General features: G+C 36.3%; 2 protein-coding genes across 2 annotated transcripts in view; one reads left to right on the top strand and one right to left on the bottom strand.

Annotated features, from left to right (window-relative positions):
* Positions 1 to 20,992, top strand: part of LOC144972596 (uncharacterized) — a 277,443-nt gene that overhangs the window by 63,964 nt on the left and 192,487 nt on the right. The window lies entirely within an intron of this gene.
* Positions 4,860 to 20,992, bottom strand: part of LOC144973885 (uncharacterized) — a 41,729-nt gene continuing 25,596 nt past the window's right edge. The window contains exons 3-4 of the mRNA XM_078916772.1: positions 8,286 to 10,400; positions 4,860 to 6,292 (exon numbers count right to left, since the gene is read on the bottom strand). Of these exons, the coding sequence (XP_078772898.1) occupies positions 5,585 to 6,292; positions 8,286 to 10,400 (2,823 nt within the window). The 3' untranslated portion in view covers positions 4,860 to 5,584. The remainder of the gene's footprint in view (positions 6,293 to 8,285; positions 10,401 to 20,992) is intronic.

The raw sequence follows: 20,992 nt of genomic DNA, 5'->3' as shown, positions 1-20,992 counted from the left end.
TTAGGGTCTCATTGTGTTGTAATGGAAATACCCTCAAACCAACGCAAAACCAACACGTCAGTACTGGCTAGTAAAAATGGAATAAAATCCATTTGATACATGGATTGTTGTTGTATTCTGCATCTAATTGCATGCATCTTCGTGATAAAATAGGATGATCAAGACTGCTTATAATGTAAAAAAAAAAAGTAAGAGAGAAATCATGTTAAGCAGTGATAATGATGATGATGATGATGATGATGATGATGATGATGATGATGATAATAAATAATAATAATTAATAATAATTAATAATAATAATAATAATAATAATAATAATAATAATAATAATAATAATGATAATAATAATAATAATATTATTATTATTATTATTATTATTATTATATTATTATTATTATTATTATTATTATTATTATAATAATAATAATAATAATAATAATAATAATAATAATAATAATAATAATAATAATAATAATAATAATAATAATAATAATAATAATAATAAAAAGAAGAAGAAGAAGAAGAAGAAGAAGAAGAAGAAGAAGAAGAAGAAGAAGAAGAATAGTAATAATAATGATAATAATAATATAATAATAATATAATAATAATAATAATAATAATAATAATAATAATCATAATACTAATATAATAATAATGAATAATAATAATAATAATAATAATAATAATAATAATAATAATAATAATAATAATAATAATAATAATAATAATAATAATAATATAATGATGATGATGATGATATGATAATAATAATAATAATAATAATAATAATAATAATAATAATAATAATAATATAATAATAATAATAATAATAAATAATAATAATAATAATAATAATAATATTTTACAAATAGGATTAATACGAAGAAAATCTGCTAAGTCGTAATACTCAGTCATTTTTGACGTTTGACTTTCATTGCAAGTATAGTTTATTCTATGCAATTCTAATATATCCATAAAACAAAAATTGATAACGCATTTGAATTCTCTCTTGATACTATCAAGTAATAATAATCTCATCCGCAACAAAAAATGATGGCATAAATTTAAAATATCACTTGATACTATCAAGTTTTGATAATCTTTCTCATCTATTCTTTTTAAGAATTGGATTGGGGATCAACATTGTTCCGTAAAGTCAATGTTAATATTTATATATATATATATATATATATATATATATATATATATATATATATATATATATATATATATATATATATATATATATATATATATATTCGAGCACAGCATTGCCGGCAAATCTAAAAATACAACACTTTTTTAAAAATTGAGTCTTTTCCAAGGACTCAACTATTCGCCGAGCGAGGCTCGAATCCAGGACCTTCCGATCCAAAAGTGAGTGTCATACCACAAGACCACATAGCCGCAAAAAAACGAGCTTTTATATAGTGCAATATTCATTAAAAGCGCTCAAAGCACTTTACAAAGGGTCACTGACCAACAGTAACACTTAACATGTAGAACGAGACATGATGGCTGATAGGCGATAGTACAATTTTTTTGGACAGAGACAACGCTGTTTACGGCCAGGTACTCACTTTACACCTGAGTACGGTGAGAGAATGTGAGTGAAGAACCTTTTCCAAGGACGAAATGAGAAACGAGAGAGTCTAGTAGAATTCTGTGAGGACAAAAACCTGTTCGCCACAAACAGTGCATTTTGCCATCGGTCACGTCACCGGACAGCATGGGCAGGCCAGTTACGAGATCAAACCAATAGTACATAAAGCCAATTTACAACCAAGTTGACTACAGTATATACTCTGTCAACAGCGACATCAAAAGGCCATTACAAATGCAAGATCATATTTATGGTGGCACGCTCATATCAAGTGACAATAAACTCGTCAAAACATGTTTCAAATTTAACGTTCACACGTCATGGTCCAAAAAACAATCAAACAACAACACGCAAAATCTAAACATCGGTGGAATAGTGAACGATCCTAAATGTCGCGTTAAATGTCAACAAGCTCAAGACCCATTCATAGAACAACAAAAGAGCACACGCCACGCACAAACACCAGAGTTGTGGACAATAAAGACTCGGTCGGCAATAATTTAAGCCACCGAACTCACAGCCGGCATCATAACAAATAGAAAAGTATGCCGTTCTCGCGACAATGATTTTGAAATATTGTCAACAAAACAAAAAACAACTCAAAATAACAATCCAAAACACAGTAAATGAATATGACAAACTGTCCCCCCCACCCCCAAATGTAAAAAACACAACGTAACAAGACGCTGCATCAAATAAGAAAAAGGACCATTAAATTAAAAACATTGGAACTCGATCAAAAAGTAGAAGCTGTGAATAAAACAAACAATGGCTAAACAAAGTTCAAGGTCGTGCAGCTGTTAAATCAGAAGCCTTGCGAAAACCCAAAAGCAACAAACTAGTCAGGAAAGTTACAGTAATTATAAGTATAATAGATGACTGCCTTTTCCTAATAGCCTTAATTTCTCCACATATAGTGCGGGTTCTCCAATAGTAATGGCAATAATAATAAAAAGAAGAAGAAGAAGAAGAAGAAGAAGAAGAAGAAGAAGAAGAAGAAGAAGAAGAAGAAGAAGAAGAAGAAGAAGAAGAAGAAGCTCTATTCTTCTTTTTTTTAATAGGGTTGGGTCTTTAATAACCCAATTTGTGAAGATCCTTGAAGATGTCGAATTTCCAAATTTTTTTGAAATTCCTTTCTGAAAAGAATGAAGAATGCCATCATTTGCACCCAAAGATATCACGAATTAAAGTCCTCAGTTCAACAATGTTATCAATATTTCATTAGTCTTTCCTAAAGCCGTATTTGAAGTCTGACAGTCTCTGTGTTCCAAATAGAAATTAAATGACAGATGCTTGTTGACCATCGTGTCCATTACATTGCATAAGCAGATGGTGATGGAGATGGACGGTATTTGAAGATTCAGAGTGGTCATTCTCAGCTTTTGGAATTGGAATTGCACTAGTCAGATTTTACTTCAGTTGAAAGGTCTCCATTATCAATTTCATAACAGACTTTTTGTGGAAGATTACCATATTTTATCAAAATTTAATGCTATTGGGCTATGCAACCTCTTACTATATAGTCGTCTGCTAGTAGTTTAGTTTCTTGCTGTCAGGATATATATGGAGAAAGAGGAGAACCAGATCGTATAAATCAGAACCAGATCAGATTCCTCTGATATTCCAAAACAGTAATTTCATGCGACATTTATAAGGCTCCTTTTCAGAAAGTTTGGGCAATATATCGCATACTTACACTTTTCCCATGGTGGAGAAGGAAGACCACGCTTCATGTGGATTTCTGATAAGGTCTGCCTTGACCTTCTTTATTTTTTCTTGACTCCCATAGAACCATTGTGCCGATGAAAATTCATTGAATATATGGAGCACATTCACCTATGCGAGGATCTGTTGATCTATCAACTAAAGACGAAGATGAAGAAGAAGAAGAAGAAGAAGAAGAAGAAGAAGAAGAAGAAGAAGAAGAAGAAGAAGAAGAAGAAGAAGAAGAAGAAGAAGAAGAAGAAGAAGAAGAAGAAGAAGAAGAAGAAGAAGAAGAAGAAGAAGAAGAAGAAGAAGAAGAAGAAGAAGAAGAAGAAGAAAAGAAGAGAGGAGGAGGAGAGGAGAGGAGGAGGAGGAGGAGGAGGAGGAGAGGAGGAAGGGAGGAGGAGGAGGAAGATAGTATAGGATGAGAAAAAATAACAGGAAATGGAAAGAAAGTAAGGAAAGAGGAGAAAAAAAGAAAGGGAGAAAAAGAAGAGGAAGAAGAAGAAGAAGAAGAAGAAGAAGAAGAAGAAGAAGAAGAAGAAGAAGAAGAAGAAGAAGAAGAAGAAGAAGAAGAAGAAGAAGTGAAAGAGAAGACGAGGAATATGAGAGAAGGCAACTGAGGAGAAAATGGGGAAGAAGAAGTGGAGCTGGTATGGAAGAAGAGGAGGCGGAGAACGAGGAGTAGTAGGAAGAGGAGTGAGTGGGGAGGGGAAGAAGAAGAAGAAGAAGAAGAAGAAGAAGAAGAAGAAGAAAAGAGGAGGGATGGAGAATGGGAGGAGGAGGAGTAAAATAAAAGAAGTAGAAAAATATAAAAGAAGCAAGTAGAAGACGTGGAAAAGTAATTTTAAGAAGAAAGGTCAGGCTACCACCTTTTTTTTACCACTCGCGTCCTGTGACATACAATTATGATTCTTACTAGTCCGTTGCTAGCCTTAAATACTGGTATAAACTCCGGAGTAATCAACCCTATCGCTCTTAGAACTTGTTTAAGGTATCGTAACTCACAATATCCTTGTGTATTAAACGGTGATAATGACACAAAAACTATCTTAACTATGAGTTACCACCTTTTTAGTTCTGTTTTATCCTCCTCAAAATATCCTATCTCGACGTACGATAGTCTTGCTTCCAATATAATACTTTCAAACTATCGTAACTTTAATAACTCATAATCCAAGCAATATATTATCGTCTCAAAAAGGCCACCATTGTTTTTCTCGCCACTTTTTACATAAGATTAGTCAATTTCACGGGTATCCGAGGATCATTAGGAATTGGAAATAGTTTTTTGTCTGTCCTGAAAATGTGTGTTATTTTAGATACAATAGTTTTGTACCTCGATACCGTAAACAGGCAGTCTGATGTTCGATCCCTAGTCAACAAGGGAGGAGGCTGATTTTTAGAATGCTTCTTTTACGTACATTTTTCTCTGTTTTAGCTGGCTCTGTTTGATAAGGGTATTCCGATATGCATCCAAAAGATAAAACGTGATAAACTTTCGACCTAAAGATTGAAAACAAAATGACAAAAACATCATAAATTTCATTTTACATGTGTTTAATGCGTTTGAAATAGCCAAGAAATCAAATTAATTAATTAAGAGAAAAGCTGCCAAATCTCATCCTTTCAGAAAATGTAAAGTACATTTTTGACTGATTTATTTAATAAGGATAAAATTATCTGCTTGATGCTTAATAATAAGTAAATGTTCTGAACTTCTTGAAAGTGTGTATGTAACCAGTCCTCCGGAAGACTAATAATGAATAAGTTTCATAAGGTGGCATAATAACTCCTAATATGGAATGAGATTAGCGGAAGAGTAGCGTCCCTTGATTGGACGTCACCCATAGTCTGTGACGTCACCGGCGGAAAAGTTATTAGAGAGAGAACGTTCCGCGAGGACGAGAGACGCATGCGCACAACTAACATGACGTTCTCTCTCTAATAACTTTTCTGCCGGTGACGTCCAATCAAGGGACGCTACTCTTCCGCTAATCTCATTCCCTATAGCAGGATGTATAGCAAGATTATTAGGATTACGAGATATAAAAGAGCCAGGATGGATAATATTTTTGAAGACCAGCATGGACTAGAAAATAAGATGCCATCACTCTAAGATTATTTACACAAGATGTATCCAGTCTTCTGGAAGAATGGTTTTACATTTCCAATGAGATCGGAACCAGTTTTTTACACCACACTTTTGTTCCCTAAAATCTTCCCAGGTTTTAAGTATAACTACATTGTATCTTATATTATACGAACGTATTAGCATTAGCGGTTTATAGGGGGAAATTTTAGCCTCTTTTTCCATTTGTTGTACGCTTTTTTGCCTCGTTCGTTATTAAAGTGATGACTTGTTTGGTTGGAAGAGTTGTTAAGTGATGTGCTTAAATCGTTTATTGAGCTGGACGAGCTAATTAACGATACGTTTTGGCTTCTGTTAATTAGAGGGAACATTGTTTTGTTGTCTGTGACTTTATGCCCTGTTGTTGGGTTTGCCTGATTGCCGGAATCATTTGATTTCTTTATTCGTGGTCGCGGTCGTTTTTTCAGCACGTGACTATCTCGGCCTTGACCGTGTTCCATGTATTTATGAAGTCTATTTTCGTATACTGCTTTAGCCACGTAGTGAGAGAATGATAGGTCCCGTAGATAGATAAATTCATGGGGTTTCCTCTGTGGTTCCCATGGAGATGGAATCGCAGATGCATTGATGTTGTTATTATTTTTCGAATTATATTTTGAGGTGTCGTATACTCGAGGGGACACACGTGAATATCTTTTTCTGTGTTTTGTTTGCTTTTTGCGGGTTTTCGTGTCGCCCATTTTTTCACTGCCCCACTCAATGTGAATGTCGTGGAGACCATTAGGTCGGGACGCCATGGCGATTGAGATGTTTTCTTTACTTCTTTGTAACAGACTGAAGCACTTGAGCTCATTGTAAAGGCCAATAACACGCTTTTCCCGATCTGCCATGTCCTGTTAATAGAAATAGGGAAATTGTATATTAGTGATGAGCTTATATATTTATGGTGATGATGATGATAATGATGATGATGACGACGACGACGACAACTACTACTAATACTACTACTACTACTACTACTACTACTACTACTACTACTACTACTACTACTACTACTACTACTAATACTACTACTACTACTACTACTACTACTACTACTACTACTACGACGACGACTACTACTACTACTACTACTACTACTACTACTACTACTACTACTACTACTACTACTACTACTACTACTACTACTACTAATACTACTACTACTACTACTACTACTACTACTACTAATACTACTACTACTTCTATGATGATGATGGTGATGATTATGATGATAATGATGACGACGACGACAACTATTACGACGGCGATTAATGTATTGAATTCAATCAAATTAGATATGAAAGCAGGTATAGTTCAGGCGTTTATATTACATACTGGTAATTTTCTCTCACGAAAACCCGATAGGGCAATTAGTAGATCCTTTGAGTCGCAAACAAAGGGCCCAGTTTAACGCTTAACATCATAATCCTATCTGTCCATCCAAGAGTGAGTAGGTTTGGTTAGCTCTGTATGAAAGTTCTTAACATTAGTAAAGCTCACTGCTACAGAAACCGAGATAAACTCAGGATTTATGGCACCCACAGTGTCTAATCACGGCCAGTCCCTAATTAGGAAAATCGTATAAATTGCCTTATTATAAAACACCACGTAGGACCTTCGTCTAAATTGCCTTAAACTAAAACACCATGTAGGACCATCGTATAAATTGCCTTATCATAAAACACCACGTAGGACCTTCGTCTAAATTGCCTTATCCTAAAACACCATGTAGGACCATCGTATAAATTGCCTTATTATTATAAAACACCACGTAGGACCTTCGTCTAAATTGCCTTATCCTAAAGCTCCTTGTAGGACCATCATTTAAAGTACCCTATCCTAAAACATCGTGTGACAGCCATAAAACACTAAATGTTATCCATCTGCCTACTGATGGTTATTGCTTGACTCTGAACGAGACTTCTTTATAATCCTCGTGATATGTGCACAGCCGTGACAATTAAATTGTTTATTTCAACTTATAAAAAATGTAACCTAAATACTTTTTTTTTAAATTCTTACTCATTTTTACATGGAAACTATCAAGCGATTTAGAGCATGAACCGACAATCATAATTGAAATAACAAAGACATTCGATTCATTTCAAACAACGGGTCATCTGTAAAGAGGAGAGAGGAGAGTTTTAATATGGCCGAGATTTAAAAGTCATAGTTTAGAAAAGAAACTAGTCAATTTATTGGGAACGAGATAACCAAGTGGATAATGTACCTGCTGTTTAAATCTCATTATTTCTTTCATTTAGCCCCAATTTATTATTTCTTCTAGGTTTGTTTGTTTTTGTTTTTTTTTGTTGTTGTTTTTTTTTTTAAATCTTTTTATTTATTCTTTTTTGTGTTTGTTGTTTTTGTTTTTTTTTGTTTGGGATTTTTTTTTTTGGCGGCGGTGTGCTGTGAAATATAAATGTGGCCTTGTGGTATGACACTCGCCTTTGGACAGGATGGTGTAGGGTTTGAGTCCCGCTCTGAGCAGCGCATAGTTGAGTCCTTGGAAAAGGATCTTTACTCACATTCTCTCACAGTAGTTGGGTGTAAAATTGGTACCTGAACCATTAACAGCGTTGTTTCTCTTAGGGGGAAAATGCATTATCGCCTAACAGGCGTCATGTTTCGTCCTTCATGTTAACTGTTGGTGTTGGCTATGGACCAACTGTAAAGAGCTTTGAGCACGTTTAGTGGGTATTGCGTTACATAAATGCTCGGGTTTCCAGGGAGGGTTCGAGATAAACCCTTGAAAACAAGTTCCACCTGATGACGAATTAAGGGAATTAGTATCTGACTATTCTTGTATATTAAAAAAAATATAAACTTGGAACACATAAATACCTTGAAGGATAAGCGTGCATTTTGTCGTTTACTGTCAGATATGAAAATGCCACTGATTGTTTCATGCAATTTTTTGTCATGGTCTTGTCCAGTGGAATCTTGTGGGCTCTGGTAATTTCTGTTGTTCAGGAATCCACTATCGTCTATTTCATCGTCAGATGTGTAATCATCGGAATCTGATGAAAGGAAGCTGCTGTCTCGATAAGCGTTCATGTTAGGACACGACAACGCCGCTTCTTTCACATTTGGCGAATTCAAACTGCTTTTGGGGTTGTAATTATTATCTCGACGTATACTGTCGACATTGGGAGATTGAACAGGCGGTAATGGCAAACAACTCTTGTATGTCCAACTAGGTAATATATGGGAAGTAATTGTTGTGTTACTCCCCTTTGGTGAAGTGATCAGGGTCAGTTTTTGACCCCTTTCACGATTGGGAAGATCATGATGATGGCCAGTGAATATTTCATTCAAATCAGCTGGGACCAATTCTGGCAGAGAATATGCTCTCGCGAGATTGAAACCCGTAAATTGGTAGGCCCTATTTGAACTGGGTTCACTCCCATGATTTTTTATTTTGATTGGATTGAGTTTCGTCTCGTCGTCCGAATTCTCTAATGCGCTATCTTTTTCAGATTTTTTGTCATCAATATAGTTCATAGAAACATTCGTGTTGAAATCACTATCCACGCCCTCTTCTCGAGAATTCGATCTTGTTGAGTTCCCCTTCCCGATTACACTATCAGTCTTTTCTTTACTTTTCTTTACAGGTGTCATTTTTCCAGCTTTTACAAGGTGGTCAGGATTTGCATTATATTCCAAACCAATTTCAGCATTGTTCGATTTTTTTTCAGTACGAGCAATGATCTGCTTAGATTGTGCTTCGGTTGTATCAGCTTGATTTACGTTGACACCCACGTCTTCATCACCGGGAATTGAATTGAGCTGATCACGCCGTGAATCGCTAAAAACGGACGCAGCATTGGCTTCTGAAGTGTTAGACTCGATCCCTTTGGAATTTTCTACTTTGTCTTTTGTACTCGGAGCCGTAGCTACGGTTTCATCTTCATGACCATTAAAGTTTTTGTTTTGAGCGTTTTCGGATATGATGGCGGTGGTCGACTCATGGAATGTATCCACAACAGAATGAGTATCACTTTTTCCATTCATTTCAACATTATCTGAATCATTAAAATGTACTCGAACCTTTTGAGTGACAACGTTATCACCCCTGGCCTCTCCGTTATTACCTACACCAACTGCAGATGTTGCTAAAGCATCAGTTACACAATGTGTAGTAGTCTTTAAAACACCAGGTGACTCAATGTGCTCGCTGTTATCAATATTGGTTTTTTGTCCATCAGTATTCTTTAAGGAAGGCGAACGTGTATTATCTAAAATAACATTGCTAGAATCTTTAGATTTCAACACATCTTTATCATCGACTCCCTTATTTTTACTTTTAACATGATTAAGTTCAATGCCTGAAATATTATCATTCAAACCTACAGAAATATTCTTTCCTTTACTTGAATTCAAACATCCTGAAATACCTTTTAATTTATCTGTTGCATTATTACTCTGTTTATTCACAGCTCCATTATGAGTATCTCCACTCTCCGCTTTTTCTATTTTTGTATCCTTTGCAGACTCACTGATGTATTGCAACAAGTGACTGTCGTCTAGAACAATTACTTTGCTTTCCTTGTGATACTCATTCTTTTCGACACTTCCGCCTCCATCAAACTGTTGGATTTCCGATCCATCGCCTACCACATTGTGTTGAGGCCCCTTATTATCTTGTAACGAATGGCAATCGTTGTCAACTACTGTACCTCTGTGAATAGCCCCAAATTTGGCATTGTAATTTGTGGCACTGTCCCCGAGACTAATGTTACTACTGCTATACACCTCTCTTGCAGAGGAGGACATTCGTCGCTTGTAAACATTTTCGTTGAGAGTTTGCTTAGCCTCAGATATCTCCTCTAGAAGCCTGGAGCTGCAAGCTGTCTCGGCCTCTCGTTGATGGATGTACTGGTGGAGTAAGTTTATGAAGGTTTTCTTTTTGTCTTCTTGTGAAGGGGGTTCGGCAATATTAGACGTAGATTCTTGACTCTGTAAGAAAAAAGGGAAAATTATCAATTTGATTAATTAAATCATTATGTACATTTCTTAATAAGAGAAGACTCATTATAATAGAAAATGTGATCTGCTGGTGGTATAAATCAACATGCACATTTTTGGAGGTCTGAAGACCGGACACAATTAGGGATTGATTTGATATTGTTGTCATGGACAATATATTGCTTTGGTTTGAGAGTATTTTCATGACAATTAGGTTATCAGACCTGCAAATAAGTATGCATCGATATAAATCATTCTCACTTAATGAAAAAGGCGGAGAAATGTGCCCTCGTCCAAATTTGGCATTCTTGTATTCTGAAATATAGAATTCCAAACGAATTTTAAATCTCAAGGATATTTCTTGGTTTTATAAAGTTTTAAAAATGCATGGAAAAGGAACGTTTATATCCGCATGCTTTTGGTTTATAATTATGTTGACTGCAGAAGTGTAAGATATGAATATTCATGATTTCAAACATTACACTTTTTCGTAGGTCATCGGGAGATGTCGTTGACTCGGCATTCGATGGAGAAATATGTGACCCACTACCTCATAACGGCAAAATGTCGGGGTTTTCAGGTGCTGAACATTGAAATTATAGTGAAAAGCATTTTGCTTGTCTTTATTTTATGTTTTCGTTTCTTACAACGCGAGAAGTCATAAGTCCATTAGTCTTTGTCATGTTGAGACGGTGGGTTGTGTTAATAAAGTATAAATGGAGTGATAATAATGTATCAATGGAGTGATAATAAAGTATCAATGAAATGATAATAAAATATCAATGGAATGATAATAAAGTATCATGGAGTGATCATAAAGTATCAATGGAGTGATAATAAAGTATCAATGGAGTGATCATAATGTATCAATTGAGTGATAATAATGTATCAATTGAGTGATAATAAAGTATCAATGGAGTGATAATAAAGTATCAATGGAGTGATAATAAAGTATCAATGGAGTGATAATAAAATATCAATGGAGTGATAATAAAGTATCAATGGAGTGATAATAAAGTATCAATGGAGTGATAATAAAGTATCAATGGAGTGATAATAAAGTATCAATGGAGTGATCATAAAGTATCAATGGAGTGATCATAAAGTATCAATGGAGTGATTATAAAGTATCAATGGAGTGATCATAAAGTATCAATGGAGTGATTATAAAGTATCAATGGAGTGATAATAAAATATCATGGAGTGATCATAAAGTATCAATGGAGTGATAATAAAATATCATGGAGTGATCATAAAGTATCAATGGAGTGATCATAAAGTATCAATGGAGTGATCATAAAGTATTAATGGTTTTATTAGCTCGGGACGAATCGACCCCCAAGAAATGTATTTAGAATAAAATAACAGGGAATATGAACTTGTGAGTATTTTGCAACAGACGAAGTTGTCTCTATTCTCCATCATAACAAATCGAAATTAACCCTAAGTTTCATATTTGGGGCGGTAAGTTTAATTTCTAGCATTTAGTTCATCTCGACATAATACCGTTTTGATACTGTGGTTCACAAAGGAAATATTAATTCTGTTAACTCATTGGTGTGAAAAAATAGATGCAGATGCAAAATTATATTTCAATCAAATAAAATGATTCTTGAAATGTTGCGTTTGTCATCTCGGAGTCGACATCTTGTTAACCGCTGTGGTGCGGATTGGATTCAATAGTCCGATGTCACGTCGCCCAGCAACGGCGGCCATCGTGGTTCTAAACAAAGAAAATCTGTACTTTTTATTCTTCATGCTGGCTTAAACTTTTCATATGTCATGTGATCAGAATGTGTAAAAGTCAAAACATGATCAGATTTATATTGTTGTTTTTTTTTCCTCTGGATTCGCTTTTATGCTCGTCGGAGAAATATTTCATAAGGGCGTCCGCCATTGTTCCGATAGTTTAGAGCCAGTTACTAAGTTACCATGCGTCATTACGAGGGAAGTGACGTTACGACTGTTGAAGCGTAATGGGATGCACGTGGGAGCCTCGCATTGAGGGCGCGGTTGGAATCTAAATAAGATATCCTCCAATAACCTCACCCAAGTTAAATCTCCGGTTTATTTATTGTTTATCTATTTTTTAGTCGAAGAAGATTCTCTGGCGTTTGATGTTATGAATGATTCATTATCAGTGTGGTCGAGATATCATTTTGCTATTAGTCTTGTCTGCGTCCGGCTGTGAATATTTCTTTAACGACTGTTCATTCACCAAGAATATTTGGGGTTTTCCAATATCTAAGTTAATTGGATTCATCAGCTTTTATGTACAGTCCCCAATGGGTTATGATAAAAGTAATTTATCAAGCAACTGATCAAACAAAAACAAACGACAAGATGGTGAAAAAAATTGTTGTTTTTTTTTTAATCTCTTTCAATCTGAATCAGCCAGATGAAATTTGCTTGAGGAACTTGGAATTTCCTATTTCTTTATATTTGCCCCACGTATTTCCACTTTAGATAAAACTCGAAGCGCTTTACATGAAACGAGATATCGGTAACAGCCACATTTACAAATAGAAAATGCACCCCCCCCCCCCACACACACACACACACGCACACACACACACACACACACACACAAACAAACGCACACACGAAAGCAACAGGCAATCCAAAAAACAAAAGCAAAAACCAAACCCACAAAACAAAGACTTAAATATGACATTGATAACATAGTGAAGAGATTATGAAGGGGGAAATTTAAAGTCGATTAGCATGTTGTTTTTTTTTAAAGCAGGAATTTAGACGTCCTCTGAGAGACGTTATTTATTATCATGACATTTTAAAATCCAAATAAAGCAACAACAATCCTATCTGACTTTTGTTTTATTCGTGCAGGCTAGTTCACATCTTACCGTAAATCATTGTCCACAATATAAAAAAAAAAAATAAAACTATCACTCTATCCCAAATAATCCACGGTTACAGAAGTGTTTAAACTAAATCGTTGAACTTCACCAACCTTCCTTTTTCTGTGACCAACTAATTCATGTCATTGATCATTTAACGTTGACAAGTCACTAATCAACTCCAGGCTTAGTGTTTAGTAGACATTAAAGTCTAGGGGATTTTAGAATGTATTAAATTAGACAAAAAGACGGAGTGTTGTTTTTTTATACGCCTCACAAAGATTGTCGATCTTGTATTGTTCTTGGATCAATCAAGCGAATAGAGTCGACAAGGCATGACTCTCAACGTGATAAATAATGACGGAAGTCCTCTTTACTCTTGGCTAGTAATCAAAATAAAGAAAACAAATACACGGGTTCATTTGCGTGCCAACCGTTACGAGTAACCCATTAAAGGCGGGTTCTTTTGAATCATATTTTTTTTTTCATTCTTCTCATAATCTTGTAATTGCAGACCCAATTTTCTTCACCAAGACAGCAGTAACCTCGATGTAAATTGTGCTCCAATAAAGTCTAGTGCTGCTATTGAGGAGAAAATGGTATGATATGTTGTTTAGAAAAGAGAATATCGCCTTTAAAGGGCTAAAGCTTTACCGCAAAATGACGATGCACGTAGAGCATAATATAAGTAGTAGTAGAAGTAGTAGTAGTAGTAGTAGTAGTAGTAGTAGTAGTAGTAGTAGTAGTAGTAGTAGTAGTAGTAGTAGTAGTAGTAGTAGTAGTAGTAGTAGTAGTAGTAGTAGTAGTAGTAGTAGTAGTTGTAGAAGGAGAAGAATAAAAAGAAAGTAATGATAATTATTACAAAGAACCGCAATCTGTTATGAGTCCAGAAAAGATGAAAAAATCAATTCCTACGACATATGCATAAGACAGGCCGAGGCTCAAATACAAAAGAAGAAGAAATCACTGATATGGGATTAAAACACAATGAGATCGCTGTTCACGTGACTTTCTAACAAAAAGGGGTCGTGCCGTTCACATGGGCGGCTGGTGTGGTGGTGGAACGACGAAAAGATCCCGTTTAGGTATCCCTCGCAGATAAAGCTGTTGAGCAAAATGGAAAGGAAGAAGAACAACCCCAGTATGTGCAACTGGACGACAATCACCTTAGAAATGTACACACCTTCGTGTATCTTGGCACATGTTCCCCAATAGTGTGTACGGTAAATGTTTTAACTTTGCACTTTTTATTTAAAGTGATTAAACATATGTAATATACGCAGTTTAATCTCCAGGCTAAGAATTTTAATAGAAGCAAGCTTATTTATTTCATTTAAAAGAGATACAGCGGTTTCAAAATCTTGTAAACATCCTATTTTTGATGGGACTTATGGCTTTCCATACATCAGTTTTGCTCGATTGTGACGTAGTTTTTGTTAACAAGGACATGAACGACTGACCTAGTTTCTTGGGAATTGATTGTTCCAATTGATGGTTCCTCCGCGACCGCTTGTTGCCTTTTAAAAAGCTATAACCATACAGTATGAGTCTCGGGTTATTCAATCAACATACAATGCATACAATATTGAACATTACTCCAATTATCGTGTATTTTATTAACATTAGTTGAATACACATTTCAGTGGCTTTATTTTTGACTCGAAAATTTAAAATTAAATATATTTTGCCCCTGATATCAACCGATAATCGTAAACCAACGACCCGAAGCAACCTGAGTACTTACCTTTCAACCGAAGCAAACAACCCACAGATCCTGAGCACCACCCACAAATATAACAGATGATTGAAAAAAATACATAGGGTCATGAGGTGTTGAGATGCAATTCCTTCATCAATGTGTAACAATATTGTGATGAATACTCACTAACTGTGGAACTGACTTATGTTCCTCTGTTTTGCATATACTAGGTAGCTATGGAATTACAGATTGCATGCTATGTCTTTTCGTTGACTAGAAATAGATAATCAAGTGGACGGAACGGGCTAAATGGTAGGAAATATTATGATAAGTTGGTGCTTAGTAACGCTCTAATCATCAGTTCAGTGTGGATTCGAGGATTTAGACAAGGTTAGAATTGACTATGTTTTTATGTAGTCTCCAATGTTAAGAAAAGCTTCAGCTTTGTGTGAAGACTGTGACGTGAAAGTGTTTACTGTACGCATACCGTCTAGAACAATATTATATAGATCTATGTCTAGCTCGAGATCTAGAACAAATTTAGCCTAACGTTGTGTAGATTATTCAGGTAGAAGAGATCGCAAGCGAGGGATCGCAATCAATCTGGGAGAAGGTCACTCCAAAATTAAACCAATAGTAGGAAGGACTCTATAGCTCGGGAGAGCAACAAGCCTAAGAGTGAATCTCCAAAATAAATCCTGGTCCTCCAAGTCTGGGGGTTTTGTATAAGGCTAACAACCCCATTCTAGGGAGAGAAAAACAGCATTGTTACAGAAACAGCAACGAAGGAAATTAGAATGAACACACAGACGAACACTGGACCCCCAGAGCCAACAGAAGAGGCTCCTATAAATGGCAGTGTGGAAAGCCATAATGAAGCTAATGACAGGAAAATGAGAGAATATCTGTTTGCCGCAAAAGCAGAGACGAAAATAGATTTTGGAATGTTTGAACAATCACAGTGCTGGCAAGCTGGCACACGTCACAGTTGGAATGCGACGTTATGACTCAGATATCTTAGGCATTAGCGAGAGTGGGTGGACAGGAGCTGGAATGATGCAAACTAGCACAAGAGAAACTATTATTCTCTACTCCGGGAGGGAGGTAGATAATTACTCAGAGCTTTTACGCGAAGGTGAACAATGTTTTTAAGTAAGAACAAGTCTCTAAGTTTTATGGATGATGACGAGCTTGTCACTGACAAATCATTAGCAGATCCATCTAACATTGAGCAGATAGAAAACAACTCCACACAGTCATTTGGCACGTCACCTAAAGAAGCAAAACTGCTTGATTGTGCATTTATCGTCCATCCACCGGTGCATCGTGCACTTTTCAAGAATATGCAGACAATGTATTCATTCCGTTTATCATCAATCAGTGCAAAAACTAGATGTTATATGAGATCAATAATCTCAACTTGTCAAAAAAAAAAAAACATCAGCACTTCAACCACAACCTGCCATTTATAAATGAAAACACGAAGAAGCTGACAAACGATTATTTCTGCATGCCAAAGATTGCATTCAGCAAGGGATTTTAAAAGAACAGCGAATACTGATGTGTTTGTGCTAGCCATTCACTTTACTGAAAAGCTAAAATCTAAGGAGCTTTGGATTTTATTTGGCTCAGGAAACCATTAATGTCATATTGCAGCCCCCGAAATAGCAGGCAGACTTCAAGCAGACAACGTTGACGCACTGCCGATCTCCGATGCTCTAACAGGATGAGATACTGATATACACCTTACCACCTCTAGAGGAGACATGTCTTGAACTGATTCGTTATGGATGCAAGAAAGGATGCAAGACACGATGCAAGTGTGCCAGCGCCCTCCTCCCCTGCACAGCTCTTTGCCACCGTAGAGGAGACTGCAGTCAAGAATAACGGCCATATCTGAGTTTTATAAGCACATAATGAAATGAAGACTCCCTTATGTATTACTTTAGGCTTCCCCAGTCTTTAAGGCCCATGTCCGGATTCTAAAGGTCATTTCAAGTGTAGATTGCATCGCTTCTTGTGGCTTTATAGCCTCTCTTATTTGTCACTCTAGGTTTGTAACAAGTTATGAGAAAATATGACGATTCCCCTGTCTATCATGCCCAGTTTAGATTATATCACAGCCTTCCTAAAGTGTATCTCAATGTTTTATTCAAGTTTGTGGGTAATCAGATCATTTCCCAGTCTTTTATGATCAGCTTCTTGTTTCAAGGGTTCACTTCCGGTTTAGTGATGTCACTTTCTGCACCACTATGTTATTTCCCCAGGTATCGCTTCGGGATGATGCAACGTTGAGGGCAATCCGACAATTCCCTAGTCTCTAAGGAATTTCTCAAAAGTGGGTTTTGACCTATGACGTCACTTCCGGTTTTGTGACGTCACTTTCAATGTTTCCCTCTAGGTCTGTGCCGATTTTGGTGCAAATCTGTAAAAGCGTTTGTCCGCTAAACTCAAATATACACACAAAAACAGACAGTCAGTAGCCGCTTATTATACAGAACCGATGACCTACTCCTTGAGGTGGATATTCCACAAATAATGACAATAAAGCTTGCCTCTATTAAAAATGTATTCTATACGGTCCCCTGAGTGTTGTATAAAAGGGGTTTGCTTTACCTAAGAAGTGCATAGTTCCAGTGAAATTTGTTGCTTAACGTACACACTACAAGCGACGGAGATGATACAGCTGATGTAAAATATAGAATGAATGTAGCCCACTCTGCTTTCCACCACTTATGGCGAGACACTCGCCTACCAACATCAATGAACATCAGACTCTATCGATCAGCTGTGTGTTCCTCCTTTATGCAGGCATGTGAAGCATGGGACCTTAATCAAACAATCCGCAAAGCAATCAAGGATCTTATATTATGCTCTAAGATATCTTGGGGGTCATCCTTCGCATGGAGCCTGATTGTCTAGTAGCCGCACTCTCGTGGCCAAATGAAGACTTAGTGTATCCAGAGGGTTCACTTTTCACGGACGTTGAAAACAAACGTCTGACTGAACTTGAGCGTTTGGCCAAACACAAAAGGTGCTGAACAATATTAGTTATAAGGGCCGAAATCGCTTATCAAAATTTATTGTGTCTGTAGCATCGCACCTTGTAGGTGCCATCTTATCATAGTACAATGTAAGATGAACTGTGCCGAACAAAGAACTACATAATTTGGACTGGTATCTCAGAGTTGTGAGTTATTTTGTTTATGAGTTGTGGGATTTCTCAGTTTGTTCATTTCCAGAAATCAATCCTTTCAAACCATCGTTTCCATGCAAGCTGCCCTCTTGATAATTTTCACTGTAATGGGGGATGGGCACAGCTAAGGGAAATGATCTGTAACAATCGCATTCCCTTAATACGCATCATGTCTTGTTCTATGTATTAATAGGATTCAATAGTCTGATGTCACGTCCTCCCAGCAACCAGCAGCTTGGTTCTAAACAAGGAAAATCGGTACTTTTTATTCTTCATGCTGGCTAGAACTTTTTCACATGTCATGTGATTAAAATGTATAAAAGTCAAAACATGATCAGATTTATAATGTTTTTCTTCTCTGGATACACTCTTATGCTCGTCGGGAAGTATTTCATAATGGCGTCCGCAATTGTTCCGATAGTTTAGAACCAGTTACTAAGTTACTAAGCGTCACAACGAGGGAAGTGACGTCACGACTGTTGAAGCCTATTGTTACCAATGGTTAAGTCGATATATTAATGCTTACGTTTTTGTTGGGTTTGATTTTTTTTCTTTAATAAAAAAAGGAGCATTGATTCAACAGTTGAGTAGGTTACAACAACGTCGTCGACATGCTTGATCTGTCTTTTCATGGGGACTGATCTGTCTTTACATGGGGCCTGATCTGTCTTTACATGGGGCCTGATTTGTTGTTACATGGGGCCTGATCTGTCCTTACATTGGAGCCTGATCTGTCTTTGCATTGGGGCCTGAACTGTCATAAACACTTTTGTCATTTTGGCCAGAAAACTTTCTCTGATATGCGATTGAATAGGACGATCCCCAACTTGTCAATAAAAAAAAATCTTAAAACCTGACACGTCTGAGAAAGTGTCAGTCATATGACTCTTGGCCGTCTTAATTGATCTCTTTTTGGTATACAGGTTATCTTGTTATTGTGCAAAAATGTTTAATGTTAGAGTTGGACGGTGATAACAAGCACTCTTGCAACCTCTCCAAGTCAAACTCAAGAAAACACATTCACTGTAATCCAGTCATTCTCAAACCCGTTCCAGTTAATTGGTTTTAATTGAATATTCAAACGTAACAATATCACACATAATTGATCTTGACAACAACATTCAAAACAGTGTTGGTTTTTTTATAGTTACACGACGAGAGGCGCGTTAACATAAACACGAAGTTGCTATTATCGCCATTGTTCTATTGAAATTTACATTCACAAATTGTGATTATGGGTCAATATTTTTTTTATGTAACTTTCATACAGAACAATCCCATCAGTTCTCATTGGTCAATGCGACTCATAATGTTTCATTAATTCCTCTAGCAGGAAAAACAATGGAACCAAATCTCAACTGCATACAGTACAGAACGCCAATTCGGCGTCGATATTGTGCTAGTACTTTTACAATACATATCCGTCACTCTCAAAGGCTATGTACTCATTCACGTCTAATTCGAGTAAGGTAATGCTTATAAAGTGCCTTTCCCAAGGATTTCGTAATTGGCATGGACTTAAGAATTCTTGTCAGTACAAGACAAAGTACCGGATTGAAACGACGGTTCACAATTACCTATATACAAAAATGAATAAAGCAGCTTCAAAAAAGAACAAAATACCAAACACGAAACGTTTCGGGCTTCAGCCAACAAACAAAAAAAAGACAAACATTGCTTAAAAACCCAGATAGTCTTCCGGTATTTTTTTTTTTCATATTTTAAATTTTGTAAGGGAGGGGGAGGTTCTTAGTTGTGTTTTACATATATATTGATTTGGTATATATTTGTTGGTTTCATTTGTTTGGATGTTTATCTATTATTTATTTTTGTTTTTGTTAGTTTTTTAAAAATCTTTTGTTTGTTTATTGTTTTTTGGGGGGTTTTTGTTTTTGTTTGTTTCTTTATAGTTTTAATTCTCTTTGGGAGGGGAGTGGGGGAGGGGGAGGGTATTTCGAGGAGAGTGAGCGTTCAACTGGGTTTTGTTTCTCTTTTTTCAGTTCTAATAGCTTGGTTCAATCCCTTTATAACACTAGCACGTATATAAAATTTATCTCAAAGCTTTCAAATTCCTTTACGTATTTGAATCACTCATGGATATTACCAGATTGAGGTGGTGTGTCACATGACAGGACAACTTACAGATGTCTTTTAAGTCGGTGATTCCGGTATGGAACTGTAAGAAATATTGAATGGCAGACGTCTTATATTTTTTAATGTTTATAAGTTTATAATTGCCCTCAAGCATAAAAGTTTGTCAATAGGGAATGAGATTAGCGGAAGAGTAGCGTCCCTTGATTGGACGTCGCCCATAGTCTGTGACGTCACCGGCGGAAAAGTTCCTGAGTTTGCGCGTCGGGGCTCTAACGGGGCCCATTAGAGATAGAAGACGATTGGGATTGTTTGGGAGCTTTAACCCTTTGCCCACTAGTCATTATGATATCGGAAATGCTATCGCCGTCTACGTCTACGCCAGAATAGAAATAGAGGGTGGAGCCTACCATGATATAACATTTTATGGATCCCTAATTTCATCATATCAGTTCTGTCCACTGACAGGTGGGTGGGTATCGCTTTCAAGAACTTATGTCCTTATATGAAATCCTGAGTTTTTGACCAATCAACGATTGCTCTTTTGATAGCTCGATGGTCAACATGAGTTAGCTCAGCCCTTGATTTATGTACAGGCATCACAGGCGGTATATTTTGTGTAACTTCAAAGACCACGGTTGACCGAAAGCGATGAATGGAAGCCCTACTATGGCGTGGAGAACGAGGTCTTGTATGTATAGTTACGTCACTATCTCACGCTCATGAATTCTTAGTAAGG

Source organism: Berghia stephanieae, chromosome 5, assembly GCF_034508935.2.
Source record: "Berghia stephanieae isolate SIO BIC M18660-M18661 chromosome 5, UCSD_Bste_1.3, whole genome shotgun sequence".
NCBI classification, from domain to species: Eukaryota; Metazoa; Mollusca; class Gastropoda; order Nudibranchia; family Aeolidiidae; genus Berghia; species Berghia stephanieae.
The sequence above is the reverse complement of the archived record's forward strand: the minus strand, read 5'-3'. Positions and strand labels throughout refer to the sequence as shown.